Source organism: Ahaetulla prasina, chromosome 5, assembly GCF_028640845.1.
Source record: "Ahaetulla prasina isolate Xishuangbanna chromosome 5, ASM2864084v1, whole genome shotgun sequence".
In the NCBI taxonomy this organism is placed as follows: domain Eukaryota; kingdom Metazoa; phylum Chordata; class Lepidosauria; order Squamata; family Colubridae; genus Ahaetulla; species Ahaetulla prasina.
In genome coordinates, this window is record NC_080543.1 from 23359373 (window position 1) to 23380319 (window position 20947).

At 35.7% G+C, this 20947-nt stretch overlaps 1 protein-coding gene across 3 annotated transcripts in view; it reads left to right on the forward strand.

Annotated features, from left to right (window-relative positions):
* The first annotated feature begins 28 nt into the window (after nt 1-28).
* ATM (ATM serine/threonine kinase) overlaps nt 29-20947 on the forward strand; it is a 72670-nt gene continuing 51751 nt past the window's right edge. Inside the window, exons 1-18 of one of the 3 annotated variants that reach the window (XM_058185000.1) lie at nt 36-145; nt 3377-3488; nt 3569-3681; nt 4678-4823; nt 5573-5737; nt 6960-7125; nt 7822-8060; nt 8647-8810; nt 9319-9488; nt 9583-9954; nt 10545-10739; nt 11512-11607; nt 12592-12811; nt 13151-13276; nt 16391-16516; nt 17478-17567; nt 18690-18858; nt 20347-20546. In XM_058185000.1, coding sequence (XP_058040983.1) covers nt 3417-3488; nt 3569-3681; nt 4678-4823; nt 5573-5737; nt 6960-7125; nt 7822-8060; nt 8647-8810; nt 9319-9488; nt 9583-9954; nt 10545-10739; nt 11512-11607; nt 12592-12811; nt 13151-13276; nt 16391-16516; nt 17478-17567; nt 18690-18858; nt 20347-20546 — 2829 coding nt within the window. In that variant the 5' untranslated portion in view covers nt 36-145; nt 3377-3416. Of the gene's footprint in view, nt 146-342; nt 479-3376; nt 3489-3568; nt 3682-4677; nt 4824-5572; nt 6936-6959; nt 7126-7821; nt 8061-8646; nt 8811-9318; nt 9489-9582; nt 9955-10544; nt 10740-11511; nt 11608-12591; nt 12812-13150; nt 13277-16390; nt 16517-17477; nt 17568-18689; nt 18859-20346; nt 20547-20947 lie in introns of those variants that run through there. The other 2 variants (XM_058185001.1, XM_058185002.1) reach the window with 2 other exon arrangements.

The window sequence follows — 20947 nt, forward strand, 5'->3', positions numbered from 1 at the left end:
GAGGCCACGTGGGCGATGGAAGGGTTCGGAGTGGGCCGAGCGCGCGCCTGAGGGCCCCCCCACCGGAGAGAACGTTGGCCGGAGCCCACCTCACGAGACAACCCCTCCCGCCCCCCCTCCACCCCACCAGCGGGTGACATTTCAGGTCCGCTCTTTGCTTTCCCGCGCGAGCCTCCCTTGAGGCGTTCTCGCGTTTCGGGGTGGGGGTGGGGGGTTGCTTTGCCGCCTATTCGGTTTCGTGGGTTGTTTGCTTGTTTGTTTCTCTCTCTTTCTCTCCTCAGACGACTGAAAACCTCAATCTCTCTTACAGAATAGAATAACAAGAGTTGGAAGGGACCAGTGGTGGGATTCAAGTAATTTAACAACCGGTTTTCTGCCATGATGATTTCTTCCAACAACCAGGTTGCCAAACTGCTCAGAAACTTAACAACCGGTTCTCCCGAAGTGGTGCGAACTGGCTGAATCCCACCACTGGAAGGTACATTGGAGGTCTTCTAGTCCAATCCCCTGCTTAGGCAGGAAACCCTACACCAGAGGGCTTCAAACTTAGCAGCTTTAAGACTTGTGGATTTCAACTCCCAGAATTCTCCCCCTGGAGAATTCTGGGAGTTAAAGTCCACAAGTCTTAAAGCTGCCAAGTTTGAAGACCTCTGCCCTATACCACTTCAGACAAATGGTTATCCAACATCATCTTAAAAACTTCCAGTGTTGGAGCATTCATAATTTCTGGAGGCAAGTTGTTCCACTGATTAATTCTAACTGTCAGGAAATTTCTCCTTACTTCTAAATGCTTCTCTCCTTGATTAGTTTCCACCCATTGCTTCCTGTCCTGCCCTCGGATGCTTTGGAGAAAGCTTGACTCCATCTTCTTTATGGCAACCCCTGAGCTATTGGAACACTGCTACCATGACTTCCCTAGGCCTTCTTTTCATCAAATTAGACATACCAAGTTCCTACAACTGTTATCCATATGTTTTAGCCTCCAAACCCCTAATCATCTTTGTTGTTCTTCTCTGCACTCTTTCTAGAGTCTCCACATCTTTTTTACATCGTGGTGACCAACACTGGATGCAGTATTCCAAAAGTGGCCTTATAAAGTGGTAGTAACACTTCACGTGATCTTGATTCTATCCCTCTGTTTATGCAGCCTAGAACTGTGTTGGCTTCCCTGACTTAGCTTTCTCCCGCAGCTCGTGGGAATGCAACTCCCATCATCCTGGCCCAATAGGGACAGTCGTAAAAGAATGATTTGAAATTGTAGTTGAGGGTGATTTGACTTAGTGCTTAAGGCATATGAGGCTAGAACTCTGGATACTGTGAATTCTAGTCCCTGCCTTAGTTGGGCGACCTTAGTTGGGCTTGTTTCTTTCTTTCAGCTTTAGGAAGGTGGCTGTGGCAAACTATTTCTGGGGTGTATGTGTGGGGGGGGGGAAACTTGGTAAAAAACTACAGGGCTTGGAATCCCAACATTATCCTGGCTTGGAGAGCAGGAGAAACATGGAGGTTTTAGATAGCTTTACTTCTGTATAAAGTGCTGAATTCCAGGGATTTAAGGTTAAATTATATGTAGGGTGGCATACTACATATTTGCTTGGAATGCTAGGAAAAGAAGCATGAAAGGGTGAAAAACCAAAAATGAATAAATGATGACTTTTTAAAAAATGATACAATGTCTTACCAATAAAGGAGAATATTTGTAGCTTAGGATTGAAATGAGAGATCTGAGCTTGCTTGTTTTCTTGCAGACATTTCATTACCCTAACTAGGTATCACTACTAGCACTGATGATGTTACCTAATTAGGGTAATAAACGTCTGCAAGAAAACAAGCAGGCTCAGAGAGCACCAAGGATCCCTCACTCAAAATGTGTGTTTATGAAATTCTCTTGAAAAGAAAGTAGATTGTACTGAAGTAACTCATTCAGAAATGTTTGAAGCAATCCATACATTTTCCACAGTAAGCATGCTTTACTTTCCTCCTCCCATTCTGTTTAATAATTGGATTTTACTTGCTTTTTCAATTCCGCTTTATCTCCCCCTCCCCCGTTCTATAATCTGCTTTGATTGAATTGTAGATTGAGTTCACATATTCTCATGGAATCACATAACTATGCCAGGATTCATGCAGCAAACTACAATTTATAGATTTACATGACCCCTGGAACTGAATAATCATATACAAATCAAACTCATTAACTTCACATAGTATATTAAATAAAAATTAGGTAACCTGTGTTAAGATTTAGTGTGAGAACCCTATCTCAGATTATCTGAGCTTTAGGCAAGTGATGTCTCTGTTGTCTCTTATTCTGCCAAGTATACAAATATACCATACTGACCATTTGAATGAAAGATTCATATTAATACATTGCATTTAGGCGTTATTTATCTATTTTTGATGCCTAAGTAATGGTTTACTTAGCCCAGAGAACTATTCTTTTTATTAACCAAAGAAATAGGTATATGCTTTTTGGGGCCATTAACTTTTGCAGTCGCTTTGTTCAAGTCCCTTGGTCCAAACTTTTTTCCTTTATTTGACTTCTTCTGACTCTAGGACATCTCTTTGATCTTTACCATCATTATGACTATGTCTTTGCTTCCCCATTTTGTTTTGTATTTGTAGAACTTAAGTCTTAGAACAGAAATCCCTTAAAAAAGTGGTTCTCTATATCAGTAGCTGAAATTTTCAGAGGACCTGCAGAGAGGGGCAGCCAAACCGGAGCTCACCTTGCTATCTTAAATTCTCTTGTTTCTCTAGAGAAAAATATGATACTGCACTTACTTTGTAGATTGGATTTGTGCCCAGCCAGTCTTCCATCAACAAACAGAACTTTATCAGGGTCCTTTAAAGAGTTGGATTTCTAACTACAACCTCAAAGATGCTCACATTTATACATATTGTACCATTATATTAAAAAAAGGTTCTTGACAATATAGGTAAAAATCTAGGGTTTACCAGAATCTATCAAATAACCAGAAATAATAATCATTCCTAAGAAACTATGTGTAGTAGGTAAAATATTTTAAATATTTATTTTTTAAATTTTATTTTAATCATTTAATTTACCTTGATGAAGGTATCTTTTTTTTTATGTACACTGAGAGCATATGCACCAAGACAAATTCCTTGTGTGTCCAATCACACTTGGCCAATAAAAATTCTATTCTATTCTATTCTATTCTATTCTATTCTAAATGGGTTATCATGATATGGGTGAAAATACTTTCCTGTTTGAAGAACAGTCAACTTAGTGAAAAGATGGGTATATGTTTTGGAAGTAATGCCTTTTGCTAGCTCAAATATTTTAAATAGATTAATTTAGTGAAGTTCTTACATTTTGTTGTTAACCTTACAAATTTTAATTTTACAAACTTAGGTTCATATTGGATGTGCATTCACAATACCTTGGTTGAACCATGAATCTTGCAATTCATGAACTGCTGACTTGCTGTCATCAGCTTGGAAGTGACAAAGCTATGGAAAGAAAGGTAAGCTTAATTCCTTTTCAAAAATATGACATTGGAGTAAAGGAGTATTATATATTTTTTGTATTTCTGTACAAATACAGAAGGAAATTGAGAAGTTCAGGCGTCTTATCTGTGATCCAGAAACAGTTCAGCAGCTGGATCGGAATTCTGATTCCAAACATGGAAAACAGATAAACTGGGATGCTGTATTCAGGTAAAATATTTATTGTATATCAAAACAGCCCCCCCACCTTATAAATAAATAATAAAATAATAGAGTTGGAAGCAATCATTTAGACCACTTCGGCCAGAATTCAGAGATTATTGACAATAGTTTTATAGCCTATCTTAATCCCAAAGAACTGTGGACAGCATACAATAAAAGACAGAGAAATGAAACATTTGTTTTCAAAACAAAAAGGAATAAAAATGTAAACAAAGTAAAATAGGAAAAAAAAACCTAAGATGGATGCCCTCAGATGCAGTAGGTGGGTCCAAATACACATGCACACGTACAGATTTCTTATTAAGGGAAACCAACAGTTCCTCCCCCAAATTTACAGATTACATGATTTAATTCTGTGATGGGGTGGGAATCAGATCTAACGCTGCAGGGAACCAGTAGGAGGAGGGAAAAGGCCTTCAGGGACCCGGAAGGGGAGGAGAAAGCCTGTGGGGACCCAATGACCCAATGAGCAGGAAGTGATGCATAGTGTTTCTGGGAGGGCCTTCCCCACCTGATTCTTCACTTAATGATCCACACCTATTAATGGACATAATAGGGAGAACAGGAAGTGAGGATTGTTAAGTGAGGCTGTTTAGCTTAACCACTCTCAAGACATGCAACTGTAATGTTCAGGCTCCATTATGGTCATATGTTAAGGACTACCTGTATTCAGATTACTGGATCATCTCTCAGTTTTCTTAGTCTTATTCCCTGGTTGCCAATACTTTTTTAACAGTGCCATGTATAAAACTGTACTCCATCCTGAAAAATGTGGTGCAATGTGAGTAGGACACTTATTTTATGTGTAATTTAGTTATCCAGACTTGTTATTTTGCCAAAGTGCAGGCAATGGAGAATTACATGGCACTTTGATAGTAAAGGAGCTGGCAGTATTGGACAATAATGTACACTGAAATATGTGATTGCGTTTTTGTCTAAATAGCTTGTGTATCTATTGACAGTAACTTTTCATTGTTTTTGCAGGTTTTTGCAGAAATATATTCAGAAAGAGGTTGAGAGTGTCAGACTAGCAAAACCAAATACCTCTGCCTCAACCCAAGCAACACGAGAGAAAAAGATGAAACAGATCAGTAGTTTGGTTAAGTACTTCATCATGTGTGCCAATAAAAGTGAGTATTTTGTAAAAATACTTAAGGCTTTAAAGAGTTGTTGAGACAATATCTGTCTAATAATAAATAATGGAGATTTTGTCAGTTGTAATGATTTATACTTGTTTATATTTTGCTTTAGACTGTTAATTGTCTTGAGTATCGTGTTGGTAATAAGATGATATAATGAAAATCCTGTGGATAAAAAGCTGGTGTAATAAATTAAGTGAAAAAAAAGCATGCTTGGCTTTTTGGCAGTTGGGAGCTGCTCCACTTTTTTATCTTTGGTAAAATATAGTTTTCCAGGAAGATTGGTGGCAAAAATTGGCAGGAATGTAATTTGTAATTGTTATAAAATAAAATTCAAATTTATTTTGCATTCTGTAAGTTTGGAGAATTGGAATGTCTAGATTTGCCATTTATTTGTTTTTGAGGTAAAATATTAAACATTTTAAAAATCTTAATACACTAAAATTATGAAACCAAGAATTATATTGTACCTTTGCAAAGGTTCAAAAGATACACAGGTTGCAAAAATTATTGTTTTTATTTTGTTTGGGGAATATGAATAGATTTTGGACATGGTTTCATATTTCTAGTCCATGAAATATTATATGCCTATAATTTATAATTATATATCTATCATTATACATCTAAAGAACATTATTCTTTTAAACTTTGCAGATATAGTGAATATTTTCAAATTTAACTTGCAAATATACTATTTCTATTTTGCTAAAAGCTCATCTATATCTTTTGTTTCTATATAGGAGCCCCCAGAATAAAATGTCAAGAGCTTCTGAATTATGTAATAGACACAATAAATGAGTCATCAAGATATGCTATTTTTGGGGCTGATTGTAATAGCATATTACTTAAGGACGTTCTTAAAGTGAGGAAATATTGGTGTGAAATATCTCCACAACAGTGGTCAGGTTTGTAGATGTGACTCTTGTTTAATATTGACTGGACTTGTGCAAATGCTTAGGAGCAAGTGCCCCTGAACCAGGGGTAAAATGCTCCTGGATCGGACCGGATCATGTGATCCGGTAGCGATGGGGGAGCAAAGGTTCGCTTACCCACCCGGATGTCATTTTTAACCAGGAAGTAATGTGTTTTTTACCTTCTGCGCATGTGCGGAAGGTCTGTGTGCGCATGTGACGTATGTGCATGTGCACTTCCGAGCCGGTAAGGAAGGTAAGTAGATTTTACTCCTGCCCTGAACTTATATAACTTTTCTGTGGTAGCCCAGAAAAAAATACAGTTCTGTGTCATACCAAAGAAAACAGGACTGTCTCAAAACGAATCAGGATTACTATCAAGTTCTTGAATAGCTTTCAGTGGGAGATAACTCCTGGAGCCTTCTCAGGAAATAAGCAGTTGTCTCGAAGGTTATCAGATGGTTGGCAATGCTTGGACTTCCAGTAATGCCTTTTCTGCAATTTTTGCAAATTTCTAGTTTACTGATGTACTTTAATGATCATAGATGTCAGAAGAGTAAGAGAAGCTGGGGTCTTCAAAGTCCAAGGCTGAAGAAAAGAATCCAGGCACTGGATCTCATCCAATTTGAGGCAATATGACTTTGACTTCCATAAAGTACTATTGAACTATCACTAACATATGGAGGACAAAGTTTGAATATTGTGACTGCATATCTTAGTGTTTGGGGAAGATCAATTTTATACCAATCAAAACAGAATACCTATCGTCTGTTAATTGCCTCTGTCACTGAATGGCATTTTTCCAGCTCATATTTTTATATTTCCTGAGAGTTCTGCTTAATTTGATTTATTTAACATAACATAACAACAGAGTTGGAAGGGACCTTGGAGGCCTTCTAGTCCAACCCCCTGCCTAGGCAGGAACCCTACACCATCTCAGTCAGATGGTTATCCAACATTTTCTTAAAAATTTCCAGTGTTGGAGCATTCACAACTTCTGCAGGCAAGTCGTTCCACTTATTAATTGTTCTAACTGTCAGGAAATTTCTCCTTAGTTCTAAGGATTTATTCTAAGGATCTATTTAACTCATAACACAACTCATTTAAAAGAAATCCATCTCTGACATACAAGAATGAATAGCTGAAAGCATGCAAGATGTTTAATTATGCTGTCAATTATTTATAATCTCATCAATGAATTTGATTGCTCCTCTAGATCTTCAAAATCTGTATTTCAAATTATTTCTCAATCCTTCTGGAAATGTTAACAAAGTTTTGGTGGCTAGAATAATCTATACATTAACTAGAGGCCTCTGTTTCCAAACTGACAAGTTCAATTCAGATATTTTGAATGTCTTCTCAAAAGTTATACATCGTGCAAGGTAAATAGCATTTTCTTTTGCTGAGTTAAATTTTATGTAAAGTGATACTTTACTAGACATCTTTTGAACTTAATTTTTCATTCATCTGATAACTGCTGACCTCATTTTAACATTTAAATATTTTCTGTTTCATTCTGATAGGTCAAATGTTTCCAGTTTTTGTAATTGATTTTTTCTCCTGTTTCTATTGTAAATTTAAATTTTAAATTTTAAAAATTGGAACTCTTTATGAAATAAAATGTCTTTAAAGTTTGCTTCTACTCATGAAGAATTGTACCTGCTTGGTCCAGTAAATAGTTTATAAAAGCTTTTTCTAAATTCAGGATGTATTATAATTTCTGTTTGATCTTTTCTGAAAGGTAGAATGTATTACATTTAGTGAGTTCTATAGTCCTAATATATAGGCACCTTTCTTTTCCTGACAATAAAAAGTGATTAGACAGCTATGGAATTATTTGAAATATCTGATCTATCAGTAGCAGTTTTCAATAACTGTAATATTTTCTAAAGTTTCATAATGCGCATGATTCCTCTGGATCCTGATAATGCTGTTTTTACAGTAATAATTATCAAGGTATATACTATTATAGAGAAAGGAACAAACAAATAAAATATATTGTAGTTCCAAGCTTAATCATAGATCCTGTGATTGGATTCTTTAGCATCTGATAAAAATATGCTTTATTTCCATTGTAGGCAAGAAAGAAACCTTGCAGGCCTTGAACACATTTTTGCAGCCATTAATGTGTTTCTCCCCATTTATGCAATGAATTACCGCATGCAAGTTTGCAAAACAGGAGAGGAAATTCTATCAACTATGCTTTTTATATGGGCTCAGTATAAACCAAAAGACGCTTTGAAGAAGCAGATTATTCAGTTTGTTCAGTTTCAGATTTGTGTTCATCATCCAAATGGAGCTAAAACTCAGGAAGAAGGTACATGGAAAGCTTTGAAATAACAAAAGGCTTTATGTAATTTTTGTATTTTGGCACTGAAAATGTTTCGCAGGATTCTGGGTCAACCTGTTCAACTTGTTTGGTGGGCCTGATAAATGTTTTGTAAAAGAGAGAATCAGGAAATCATCAGATTAAAATGGGAAGTATTCTGGAAAAAGATAATGCAAACCATCTATGCAGTCTTTCTCTCTAAGTCCCTGCAGTTTACTTGGCAAGAGTTTGAAAGTGGCTTACCATTGCCTACTTCCTAGGGCTGAGACACAGTGACTGGCTCAAAGCCACCTAGCTGGCTTCATGTCTAAGGCACGACTAGAACTCATGATCTCTCATTCTTTAGCTTGAAACCTTATTAGTTACAGCGAATGGGCTCTTTCTACATTTAATTACCAGGAATCCAGCTTGATCCAGAATTGATCTGGGACTGTCTGTATCTATTTTCATATGTCATAATGAAATAATTTTAGCTATTTTAACAGACAAGTATGTGTTGCTAATTAATAATGAACTCTTAAATTCATATCTTTTCTTTTACAAAATTATTTTTTTCTAATTCTTGTACAAACAGGAGCATACAGCTCAGCAAAATGGCAAAATACTTTATACAACTTATATGATCTGTTAGCTAATGAGATAACTCTTATTAGCAACCGAGGAAAATATTCTTCAGGCTCTCACAGTATCGTTCTAAAGAACAACCTGGTTGAATTAATGGCTGATACTTGTCATCAGGTATACTTTATAACTATACTTTCATATGGTTATTCCAAGTTGGTTTTTTGTGTAACCTAACAGAGTACCACACCAGGGCAGTACAAAGGAGATTTGTGCTTGATCTTCACAGTTGGGTAACCTTTTTTCTTAACAGATTAAAAAGAAAAGTCTTAAAGAGTTCCAGAGGATGTGGCTGATGATATTCCGTTGTTAACGAGAGCTGAGATTTTCAGCTTTTTTTAAAACAGGAAGGTTTTAAGAGGCAAAATTGATTTGTTAAGTTAATGGAAACTTAATAATACACATTTTTTCTTCAGTTTACTGAAAAACCTATAGAAAATCTTGGGAATTTAAATTTGCCAGTATGATCTGAAGTTATTCTATCTATTATTTTGGTGATGGGGTTTACCTAGTAGCAATGGATTGCCGATTTTGTGGTCTTAATATTTTTTTTGTACTGCACATCTGTTGTAAAATATGTAGCAGTACTTCTCTTTAATTCTTTAAATATCTTTTTTAAAATAAGGTATTTACTGAAGACACCAAAGTCTTAGAGGTAACCCAGTCATATGCAATTACTCAGCAAGAAGATGGAGATGGAGAAGGACCATCCAAACGTAGAAGAATTGAATTAGGATGGGAAGTGATTCAAGAACACTTGCAAAAATCACAGAATAGTTTTGATGTCATACCCTGGTAAATGAAAATGAAAGAAAATCAGTTTGGTTTATTTCTGAAACATGTCTATTATTAATGTTCTCTTAATAATCTTTGGTGTTTTGTTTTCAAGGCTTCAGATTACCACCAGATTAGTATCCAAGTACCCAAGGAGCCTTCCTGACAATGAGCTGACTAATGTACTTAATATACTTTACCAATTATTACTTCAGCAACGTCGAGGAGAACGGACCCCTTATGTATTAAGATGTCTTAAAGAGGTTGCTCTGTGTCAAAGCCAAAAAATAGACCTCAATAGCACACAGAAGTTTGAACTGCAGCGAACATGGTCCAGAATTTGGTCTCTGGTAGATCGAAATCTAAACCTTCGACAAACTGAAATGGAAAGCTTTGAATTGCTTGGAGTCCTATTTCAAAGAAATTTAATAACAATGGACAGGGAAATTTGGAGGATATTTGCAGGTTCTGTATGCAAGCCATCAAGGTAAAATGAAACTTTTTGATACTCTATTATTAATTGTTAATTGTAAAGGAGTAATCTAGCATAAGCAACTCATGTCCTCCAGAGGTTTCAACTCTTTTTATTCTGGCCAATGATGAAACATTATGACAGATGTAATTCAAAACATGTAACATTATTAAATGGTCTTCCCTTGCACTGCAAGCACTAGAAATTTAATTAAAATTTCTAAATTTTATATTTAGTAAATTGTTTTCAATCATTAGTTCTATTTAGCATAAGTAATGGTAAAATGGAGAAGAGTGATTTTAGCATTATTGTAACTTCTACCAGCCATCTTAGAATAATAAGCAAATGCTCATCTGGTGTTCTGAATAATATGGGTATTTAACTATTCTTTATTTATTTATCAAATATGTTTTTAATTAGATTTTACAAACCCATTTAAAATTCTAGTTACCATTCCAATTCTGATTGGTGAAATCTTGATTAAACTTGATGTGGTTTTGGCCATGAGCAGAAAAATATTGGAGCCTGAATCCCCACACTGGTGATGTTATATTGATATTAGAGCTGTAAATCAAGTGCTTGTACTTATTGTTGTTATTTGATAGTTTTGCTGTACAGTGTTTAGCATCAGCAATGACAGCTTTGGAAATACCAGAAACTTTGAAAAATGGATCATTTCAGAATGATTGGGAAGGACATGCAACTTATACACTAAAAGAACGAGTTATGAAATGGCTTCTCTTCTGCAATGTGGAAGAAGTTACGGAAGACAGCATGGAACTCCCTCCAGTTTTGTGCAGGTATGCCTAAGAAATCAAGCAACCTAAAAAGAATTAGTTGTTCATTGGAAGAAATCAAAGTTCTCTATGTTTATTTATTTTTAATTTCACTTTGGTAAGTGATTTTAGAGCATTACTTTGCTGAAATTTCACAGTGGGTTAGAATTTAAATCACTTTGCCTTAGTATGTTCTTAATTTTAACAACTTGTAACAAATAATTGGTTTGAAGTCAAGTTTACAAAAGTAATAACAAATCTACATTTTAATGAGAACTTTTAGCAGAGCAAACTTATGTCACAACAGTTTGCTTTCTGTGTTATTATGCAGTTGAATGGCATGTAAATACATAGTGTTTTATGAAGATTATATAATATTTTCCACTTTTAACAAAATATCCAAACTTATTGAAGAAAACTTCTATAAGTGCAAGAGACGGGTCCCAGGATTTAGATTTCTTCTTTAACACTTGTCCTGGAAAATGACACTTCAGTTTCACCCTGCCCTAATCAGGAAAAAGTTGGCGCCTTCCACCTCCTCCCACCTTTTTTACTTTTACTTTTTCAGTTCTATTTTTATTTTTTTTAGTGTTTTGTAAACTTTTAGCAATTTGTATCCTTTTTCTTTTTTTTTCTGGTGAGATGGGCAACAAAAAACTCAAACAAATACTTCCTACAAATATTTGATGCACAGTGTAAAATTAGACCTTTATAGTCATCTTCTGCTGAATCTATTAACTCCGCACTATTCAAACATGAAATAATTCTGTTTTTTATTGTGTTTTGGTTTTTTCAGTGACTTTCCTAACCTAGAATTACAGAAAATCTTTGTAAGTCTGACTATGAAAAGTTGTAGAGCAGCAATGGCATTTTTCAACAATGCACCAGAATGGTATGTTTTAAAAAAAATTAATGAAGGCATTTTCCTATCTCTGTGGGTTGGCCTGCTTTAGACACTACCTCACACCAGTTGTCTGCTGTTTATCTTGTCTCTGTTCTAGATACATTGCTTTAAAATAGGATTTTTAAATATGTGTCATACATGACATAGGGATCAAAATTTTGAACCATAAAAGCTATTTTAGATGTAAAATTAAAAGCCAGCAAGCCCCATTATGGCTGAACATGATTTTTCAGCTTAGTGTCTTTGTCTTCTGAGCCGTTACTATTGTCTGGCTCTATACTTTTGCCTTGGTCACCTTCTTTGCATATACTTTGCACTCCTTTTGATACAAAGTTCAGATAGTCCTTGATTTATGACCACAATTAAACCCAAATTTTCCATTGCCAAGCAAGACAGTTGTTAAATGAATTTCCCCCCATTTTATGACCTTTCTTGCCACAGTTGTGAAGTGAATCACTGCAGTTGTTAAGTTAGTAACATGGTTGTTAAGTAAATCTGGCTTCTCCATTGATTTGCTTGACAAAGGATCACAAAAGGTGTTCACATGACCCCAGGACACTGCAACCATCATAAATAAATGCCAATTGCTAAGGGTCTGAATTTTGATCATGTGACCATGGAGTTACTGAAGCATAAGTGTGACAAATGCTTATAAGTCACTTTTTTCAGTGCTGTTGTAACTTCAAAGAAAAGTGAATGATTGTAAGTCATGGACTACTTGAACCACCACAAACATAGTTTAAAATGAATTATTGAACATTGATGATAATAGTTCGTCTGCTTTAATGACTCAATCATCCATTTTTTAATCAGTTTGGCTTGAATAGATATATTGAGCAATGAACTGCACAAATTTCATGTACCAATCTCTGAAATCATAGGACTCCTGCCTTTCTGGGTGGGAGGGTAATTTAACCATTTTGGATTATTAACAAGTGATAAATAAATGAAAATACACTTTATTTTATTAAGCATGGAACATAACCAAGAGAAAGAAGAAACGAGTCTTTCAGAAATTGAAGCTTTTTACCTGCAGACAACCTTCAACGAAACCAATATTTTTACAAATATGGCAGATGTATCAGAAAATAAATCTAGTTCCTGCCTCGTTGTCAATCAGAAGCTTGAAGAAACCTTAAAACACAATCTTCTGATGATGTCAGACCAGCTACTTAGCAATGTTTCTCCTGAGGTAAGCCAGAAAGAAAATTGTGTTCTTTGTTCATTGTGAGGGTTTATTAAAGTCTAACTCGTTCCCTGTATACTTATGAATAGATTTAGGTTTTGGTAAAATTAATAAAATAGATTATGGGTAGACTGCTTTTTAGGCCAGGATTACATGTGGCAATTTGAGAGCAAATCCACTTAAAACTTGCTCTCAAATCAGAAAGTTCATGGACAAACCAGTCTCACCATAGGGATCTGATTTGTCCACAAATGTGGACCAGTTGGAAAATATTAGTTTACCAAAAATCCAAATTAAGCTCCAAGTGAATTCAGCATGTTTTTTGTGGGTTTGTTTATTTTTCAGACTATATCTGTAGAAATGCTGATGCGTTGTACCTGTATCCTGACTGGTGTTCTTGGCTGCTATTGTTATGCTGGCATTCTTACAGAAGAAGAAGCATGCAAATTGGATTTTTTTCAGAAAGCTAAGGTAGAACTTTTTTACTTAAGCTCAAGTAATTGTTCCTAGTAGATATGAAGAAGTATACATATGAGGATTAATCTCTGTGATATAATTTCAAGAATTACATGAAGATGTCTATCGTGAATCAGCTACTTCAGGTTTCATCCTCTTTTCAATTCATTTTCTGCCTTCATCTTGGATAGTTTTTCTCCTCAGTCCTTTATAGACTTCTGTTTATATGCTTCTTTTAAATCTCCAGATGGGGTAATGGTAGGGAATGAAGAAGACAAGTTTGCTCTAGGACGCAAAGAATTTTCAAATGAGATCAAGGAATTCTGTGACCTTTGGAGAAGCATTAAGAGGGTGCCTGTGTTTTTATTATTGGCAGTCCTTACTCAACATTGGTAATTGGGAGTGGAATTTCCATTGCTAAGCAATGCAGTCAAAAATGCAATGTCACATGACTATATTGTTTAGTGACAACTATCCTGGGAGTCCCCATTGTCATTATTAAGTGAGAATCATGAGTTGTTAAGTAAGGACCTCCTTGCAACATCCTGCCAACTTCCAAAGCACATTCAGTGGGGAAGCTGGCAGGAAGTTGTAAGTCCCAGGAGGTTTGCCAGCAATTTGGTAAGCAGAAAAGTAGCCACTGCCAGGTAGGGGCAGGTGCATGGGTGGTCAGTATGGCAAAACTGGAGGTGACTGCTGCCAGGTGTGGGAAACTTAACCAGTGCAACTTGGCGACTTCCCTGCATTGACTACTTGTGGGAAGCCAGCAAGGTTGCAAAAGCATGGTTTGCATGAGCATGGGATGCTGCAAATATGAGCCAAGTTGCCAAGTACCCAAATGAACATAGGGGTTTGGGGATGGTCAGAACTTTGAGGACTAGTCGTAAATACCATTCATTCCATTCATTCATTCATTGCCATTATAACTTCAAACAGTCGTTGAATGAGTAGTCGTTAACTGAGGACTGGCTGTATTGCTTTGCAAAGTGTTTGGTAATAGTCACCAAGCAAAAATCCACTTAACTCCTTAATAGCTACAGTAGTAAAACAATTTGATTTATGTTGTAGCAAAATTACTCAAGCATGTTGTTGCATGTGTATACTTACAAAAATTATTCAAGAATAAATATTTACTGCGCAATATAAACATGAATAATATGCCCATATGAAATACAGTCTCCAGAATCTTGAGAGCTAAATTGTCTCCAGTAGTCCATGAATGAAATTTCAATTTTTATAAAAGTTCTAACCACTTATCTGCAAATGTTATAAAGACACGCGTGAAGAAGAGGAAATTAGATTTTAAATATCTTAAAAGAAAGTGTGATTGGGTAAACCAGATCTTCCCATGTATTCTCAGTACCTGAAATCTTAACTCCTAATCAGAATCATACTGCAAAATTAATATATCCAGCACTCTAGGAATGTAGACGGACTGAGTAATTATGCAAAAAAACTAGTTCTTTGGAGAAGACTCTAATGTTGGAAAAGGAAGAAGAGGAAGACCAGTTACAAGGTAGATAGATTCAATTGCAGTGGTGAGGATCATCATGGAGAAAAACCATCTACATGATTGCTGAAGAGTTGACATTGACTTGATGGCACATAATTAAATTAGCAGTGAATAAAAACCTGATACTTGCACTGCTTTTGGAAAGTGTTAAATCTGTTACAATATTTAAGAGCCAGTATTTTAAGAGGTAAAATATAAATTAATTCAACTTACTGTTCTTAAAAAGCTTCTTGAGTACAAATTGAAAGTGCAGTGTCTTCACTGAGACATTGTAGTTTAGCCTTGTAATTTCACATGCGAAGAATTGACACATGAGTAAACCCTACCTGAAAAAAGCAAATAAATTTTTAATATTGGATACATTGCACTTGTTTGTTTTTCCCTTGACAAATCCACTTCACATTTATGGACCTTTATCTGTAACTCAAAGCTTCTGGGGAAAACATTAATTTAGCTTAACAGCATAGAATTTAAGTAGTGCTATATCTTAAATGAATCAGAAGAGCAAGGATTAGTAGATTTATTATTTTGTCTAAGCCTTTGATAATGAGAAGGTTAAAATTAAATCTTGTTTAACATTATTTCTGGGCTTCAACTTCATATATATATATATGTGGAAAAAAGTCGTCTACAGTTTTTATACTTGTCCTGAAGCATCAATTCTCATTAGTTACATAGGTAATGAAGATGCTTGGTTGCCTTTTCCCAGTTGGATGTGGAGATTTAGTTTTTGGATCTAATGAATATGGCCTAAGCAATTAAATTTTTGGCTTGCATAAATTTTATCCTTGTAGACTTTAACTTTTAATTTTGACAGATAATAATTGGACTCAGCACACAGATGTAAGTTATAACACCGTCTAAGTAGATAGACCAACATTTGAATTAATTATCAAAATATTCACTAATTGTAGATAAATGCAGTTTGAAGGTTGGTCCTTTTCAATCTCTTTTTAGGGATTCTTTTGAGAAATTAAGATATCTTGAGCAATTACAAAATATGCCACATCTTAATGTAGTTAATTTATTAATAGCTGTAGTTGGCCGGTGGTGGGAGAGTAGTAGTCAGTGGCCCACCCGCCCAGATGTTTCTGCACAGAAGCACCCCGCACACAAGCGTGCACATGAGCGAACCAGTAGCGGTTCGGATTTGGAGCACATCCCTGTAGTTGGTTCTATTTAGCAGGTTTAAACTTGGCAATGGACACAGTGAGTAAGGTTAATATACAGAATATCCATATATGTATGTGTATCAAGGGTGAAATGCTACCGGTTCAGACTGGTTCAGCCAAACTGGTAGCAATGGTGGCAGGTGGTTCAGAGAACCGGTAGCAATGGTGGCCCAAGACCTGGTCATCGTTACTTCCTGGGTTTTTTTACCCTCTGCACATGCATAAAAGGTTTTGTGTATGCTTCGCGTGCGCGGGGCGAATGCACTTCTGAACCGGTAGGGAAGGTAAGTAGATTTCACCCCGATGTGTATGTATGTATGTACATATACATACTCTCGTGTGTGTGTGTGTGTGTGTGTGTGTGTGTGTGTGTGTGTGTGTATGATGAAATATTTTAAATTCAATTTATTTCTATAAAAATAATTTCATTTTATTCCTTTACAGTTATGTTTTAATTATGTGGAGGAAAGCATTTCTCAGTCTAAAAACAAGCTAAATGACGATTCTAGAGTTGTTTCATTGAGGAATTTAATATTGCAGTGCACAAGTTGCTTATGCAACTGTACCCAGGTGAGACATTTGTTGGTTGTAGGGCAATCTGAGTGTGAGCAAAGTTGAAATTTCTGTATTTATGCCTATTACTAACATATGTGGGTCACTTATTTAGAAGACCAATTTGTTCATTTTTATTATATATGAATGTCCCTATATACATATACATATACACTCCCAGTTATTTTGCAGAAAAATATGGAGGTATATTGATATAATATTGAATCTGCTTTATTTTAGTATGTGCAATGAGATTTTTGCAAGTTGTCCTTTCAATTACTGATTGTAAAAGATCTAAAATCACTAGGGATGTTTTTATTTCTTGTGAGGCTTTATCAGTCAGATTGACTTCAATGAAATTTAGACAGTACTGCTTTGAAGAAAGAAGTTTGATTCTGAAACTCATCCTTGCTTTTCAAGTCGCAGTTTATTTCAAGTTTTATCATACAGCTTGAAAATTTCTTTTTAATAATACTTGCAGTTTTTCATTTAGTGTAATTTTACTTGGGTTGTTTGCATTTTACCTGAGCTATTTAATGCTCATTAAAAGCAATTTAATCCAGTTCCCAATCTTAAGTGTTGTCAGCATAGTACTGACCTTGTGGGGCTGAATTGCAAGATGCATGGGAACTGATTACAGGTTACTGCAGATTATTTTACAGTGCAAAAAGCCAAATATTTCATTATATTTTACAATAGTTGTTTCTTCTGCTTTCATTTGCTTGTGTATTTAAATTTAGTGGCTGTCCAACTCCAGTAGATGCAGAGCAATATACAAAACTAAAGATAAAAACAGCTAAAAGCATTAAATCAAAAAGACAACCCAGGCTATAATAAATACATAACAAACACAACAAAACGGGCCACTGAATAAATAATAAATATCAACCCTAGGCCAAAGCCAGATTTACAAAGCTTTCTGGAAGTGTAGGAGAAATGGCGATATTTATCTTTTATTCTTCTTACTCTGTTTCAACAGAATAGTCCCAAAAAGAGTTTGTCTACGATCTTCTTGCATTTGTTAACATCCAAGTTGATGAATGACCTTGCAAGTATCTGCAAACTTCTGGTGAGTAGATAGGATGCGATATTTGTTTCCTTCCCAGAGACTGAATATGCAGTGCAACCTTTATTGTTCTGAACATGTTATTTCTGAGGGAAGAACTCATTCTAATCAGTGTTCTGAATTCACACTGTAATTCCTTTGTTTTCCTTAAACAAATGGAAAATAATCTTTCTCTGTCCTTTTCCGCATTTTTCTCTTTACACTTATATCACTCCATTTCAAGACTTATACACTGTTATCAGTGGCAGGGAGCAGAGGTACTGCATTGCTATAATTAATCTCTTTCAGTTAGATAAGCATGTGAGCAAGCACAGATTTTAAAGTTCATTCTACTTGAGAGAAAAGTACTTAATGCAGAAGAGTAAGTGCTGTGGACAATTTGAATGGAAATATCCAGTGTCTATATTCCTCTTAGGAGCTATACACCCATGTTTTTCCTCTACTTTCACTCTTTACTTCTCAAAATAAAATAAAAATTAACTTACCTCTGGCAAGTGGTGGATTAGCGAAGTACAGTTAGTCTTGCCTACCACTATTTTCTCAATTACAGTAATACTGCCAAGTAAATAATCGAGTAATTGGTTATAAGGTGTGTAGCACATAAATCCTTGTAAACAGCTTATTCTAGTTTTATATAAAGCACAATGAAAAATTTCACTAATTTTCATATAATTATTAAGCTGTAGTTATACTGGTTTTATTGGCTTTAGGTATTAAAAGCAGGAAAACTGAATAGAGATTAGTTCCTGTGTAAATTTCCCAGACAAGTGAAGTCAATATGTAAAACTTAGCTCTATTACTTTGCTTAAATTGCTTAAATTATAATAGTAATTACTGAATTCTAAAATGACTTTCTTAGCAAATACCCCATTTTATGGAAACCTTATTATACAAAGTGGCCAACTAACATTCAAACATTAATGAATATTTGGAAGTGAAGCTTCTATACCGAAGCAATATTTTAGCAAAAGGATATATATTTTTTAGTTTTTATCTAGAGGTATTTGTAGGAAGGGAGTAAATGGATGTTATTCATGAAACTATATTTATATAAATGTATTACATATTTATTATAATGTATTGCTTTCATTATAAGAGATGATATGAATAAATATCTTCTATTAGATGTGTTTTACTGGAAAATCAAGTGAAACTGGAGAAATGGACTTAATGGAAGATTTTCCTGAAGAAAGTAGAATGGAAGAGGGAAACCAAACAGTCTTTGATCTATTTGATGATGAGTGTGGCGAAGTTGGTGAAGTGAATGAAGTTGGAGACTTGCACACTTTGACAGGTATATTCAATCTGTTTAATATATATTTTTGTATAATTGAATGCTTTTAGAAAAAAATGTGTTTGGGAAGTAAGGAATATTTAGGTACTTGAAACAACTTCAAAAAACAACAGAATTTACTGTGATATAATGATTTGTATGAGAATTTATAAAAGGCTTTTGTGATGCCATATAGCACAGGTGTCAAACTCGCTGCACCACATTGCCGTCACGTGACGTTCCATGACTTTCCCATTTGTGGAGCTGGGGTGGGCGTGGCCTGCATCCACCCCGCAGGCCGCCAGTTTGACACCCCTGCCATATAGCATTCACAAGATTGACAGCTTCTTCTTGGATCATGTTACTCCCTTAAGGACCAAAGAGGAAGCAATAATTGGTCCTTAAAGGAGTAATATGTTCCAAGAAGATGATTTTCTGTTTAGTGATTGAGTTGCTGGTCCTAATTCTGATTACTATGCAAAGAATACCTATACTTGTGATGATTGTCTTTTTCAGAACTCAAGTTTTGTGTGCCCTTTATCAATTAACACTTTACAAGAGTTTACTTCTAAACAAGAGCAGATGTTCACCATTTTGGAATCTGTTTAGAGTCTTCTGTTGGAGACTCTCAAGATGTTCTTTGTGATATGAGCGACCCTATAACTTCTCATACATTGAATTCAGTGGTGGGTTGCTACTGGTTCGCCCCGGATTGGGCAAACTGGCAGTGGCGGTGGGAGGCTCTGCATGCACAGAAGCATCACAAGCATGCGAGTGAGCGCACGCCCACAAGTAAACCTTTAGTGATGGGTTTTGAAACTCACCTCTGATTTAATTATACAATATGGCATAATAAAATTTTTCCTTAGTGGCAATGAGAACTATCATGTATCTACATCCAGGTAAGCATCTACATTTAGAGTATATAGACATAGAATTGTAATTAGAACGTGTAGACCACCCCAGCTCCACAAAGGGAAAAAATGTCGCAAAATGTCATGTGACAGCAACATAACACCGTGAGTTTGACACCCGTGGTCTAAACCAAAGACTTGTACTGTCATCCAATGGTTTGAATCCAATGGACCTTATATATTTCATCCCATGTGTTGTTTTGGAGATACTTAGAAAAATTGCCATAAGTCGGGTTTTGAAAACACTGAGGTAATGAGTTTGTTGTTCAGTAAAAAGAACCCTTAAAGCAGAGCAATGTTGCCTATCTAAATAAACGAAGTATAAATAATAATTATCGGGCTATTTTTCTACAGGCTGATCATTCCCATTATATTTCCCCCATGCCAATGTTCTGTTAGTATGTTTTTGTAGCATTGTTATATTTTTACTTTATTTCATTCTAAATGTGGCAGCCAATGTGCTGATTGGTGGAAGGTAAGCGGAAAGGAATATGCATTCTGATTAAATGCAGTTGCTTATGGCTTCCTGACAGATAATTAATTGTAAGTTTTGAGAGCTGTCTTTTCATAGCTTCTATATGGTCATATTACACAGGTGCCACAAGTCCATTATCAGAAGAACATCTATCTAAACATGATTTGCTTCTTCTTGATGTTTTGAAGTTCTTGTGTATAGCTTCCACAGCAACCACAATACAAACAGTTCCCTTTAGATGTTCTGAAATTTGGAGGAAACTCTTAGTGCTAATTGATGGAAATTCATTTGATTTTATTAAACCTCTACATTTACATGTGGTGAGTATAATATTATTCTGTTTAACCTTCTGTTTTTAATGCTGTTGGAGTGTTACTTATTAACTTATTTTATTTCTGTACCAGCCTTTCTTTCAGAGAAATTCAGAGTGGCAAAAAACCCCACAATAACAGTTTTAGGGTTAAATTAGGATTAAATGGTGGGACCGGAAGTCAGCAAATGGGCCGTTTTCGTCGTCCCCAGGTCCCTAGAAAGGCTCTGGAGCCTGGGAAGAGAAAAGAACAGGCCTTCTGGTCCCACTGGAAGTTGGCAAACAGGCAGTTTCCTGCCTCCAGAGGGCCTACGTGGAGGTGGGAAAGGCTGTTTTCATCCTCCCCAGACTCCTAGAAAGGTTCTGGAGTTGGGGAGAGAGAAAAATGGGCCTTCCCCACCACTATTCCGA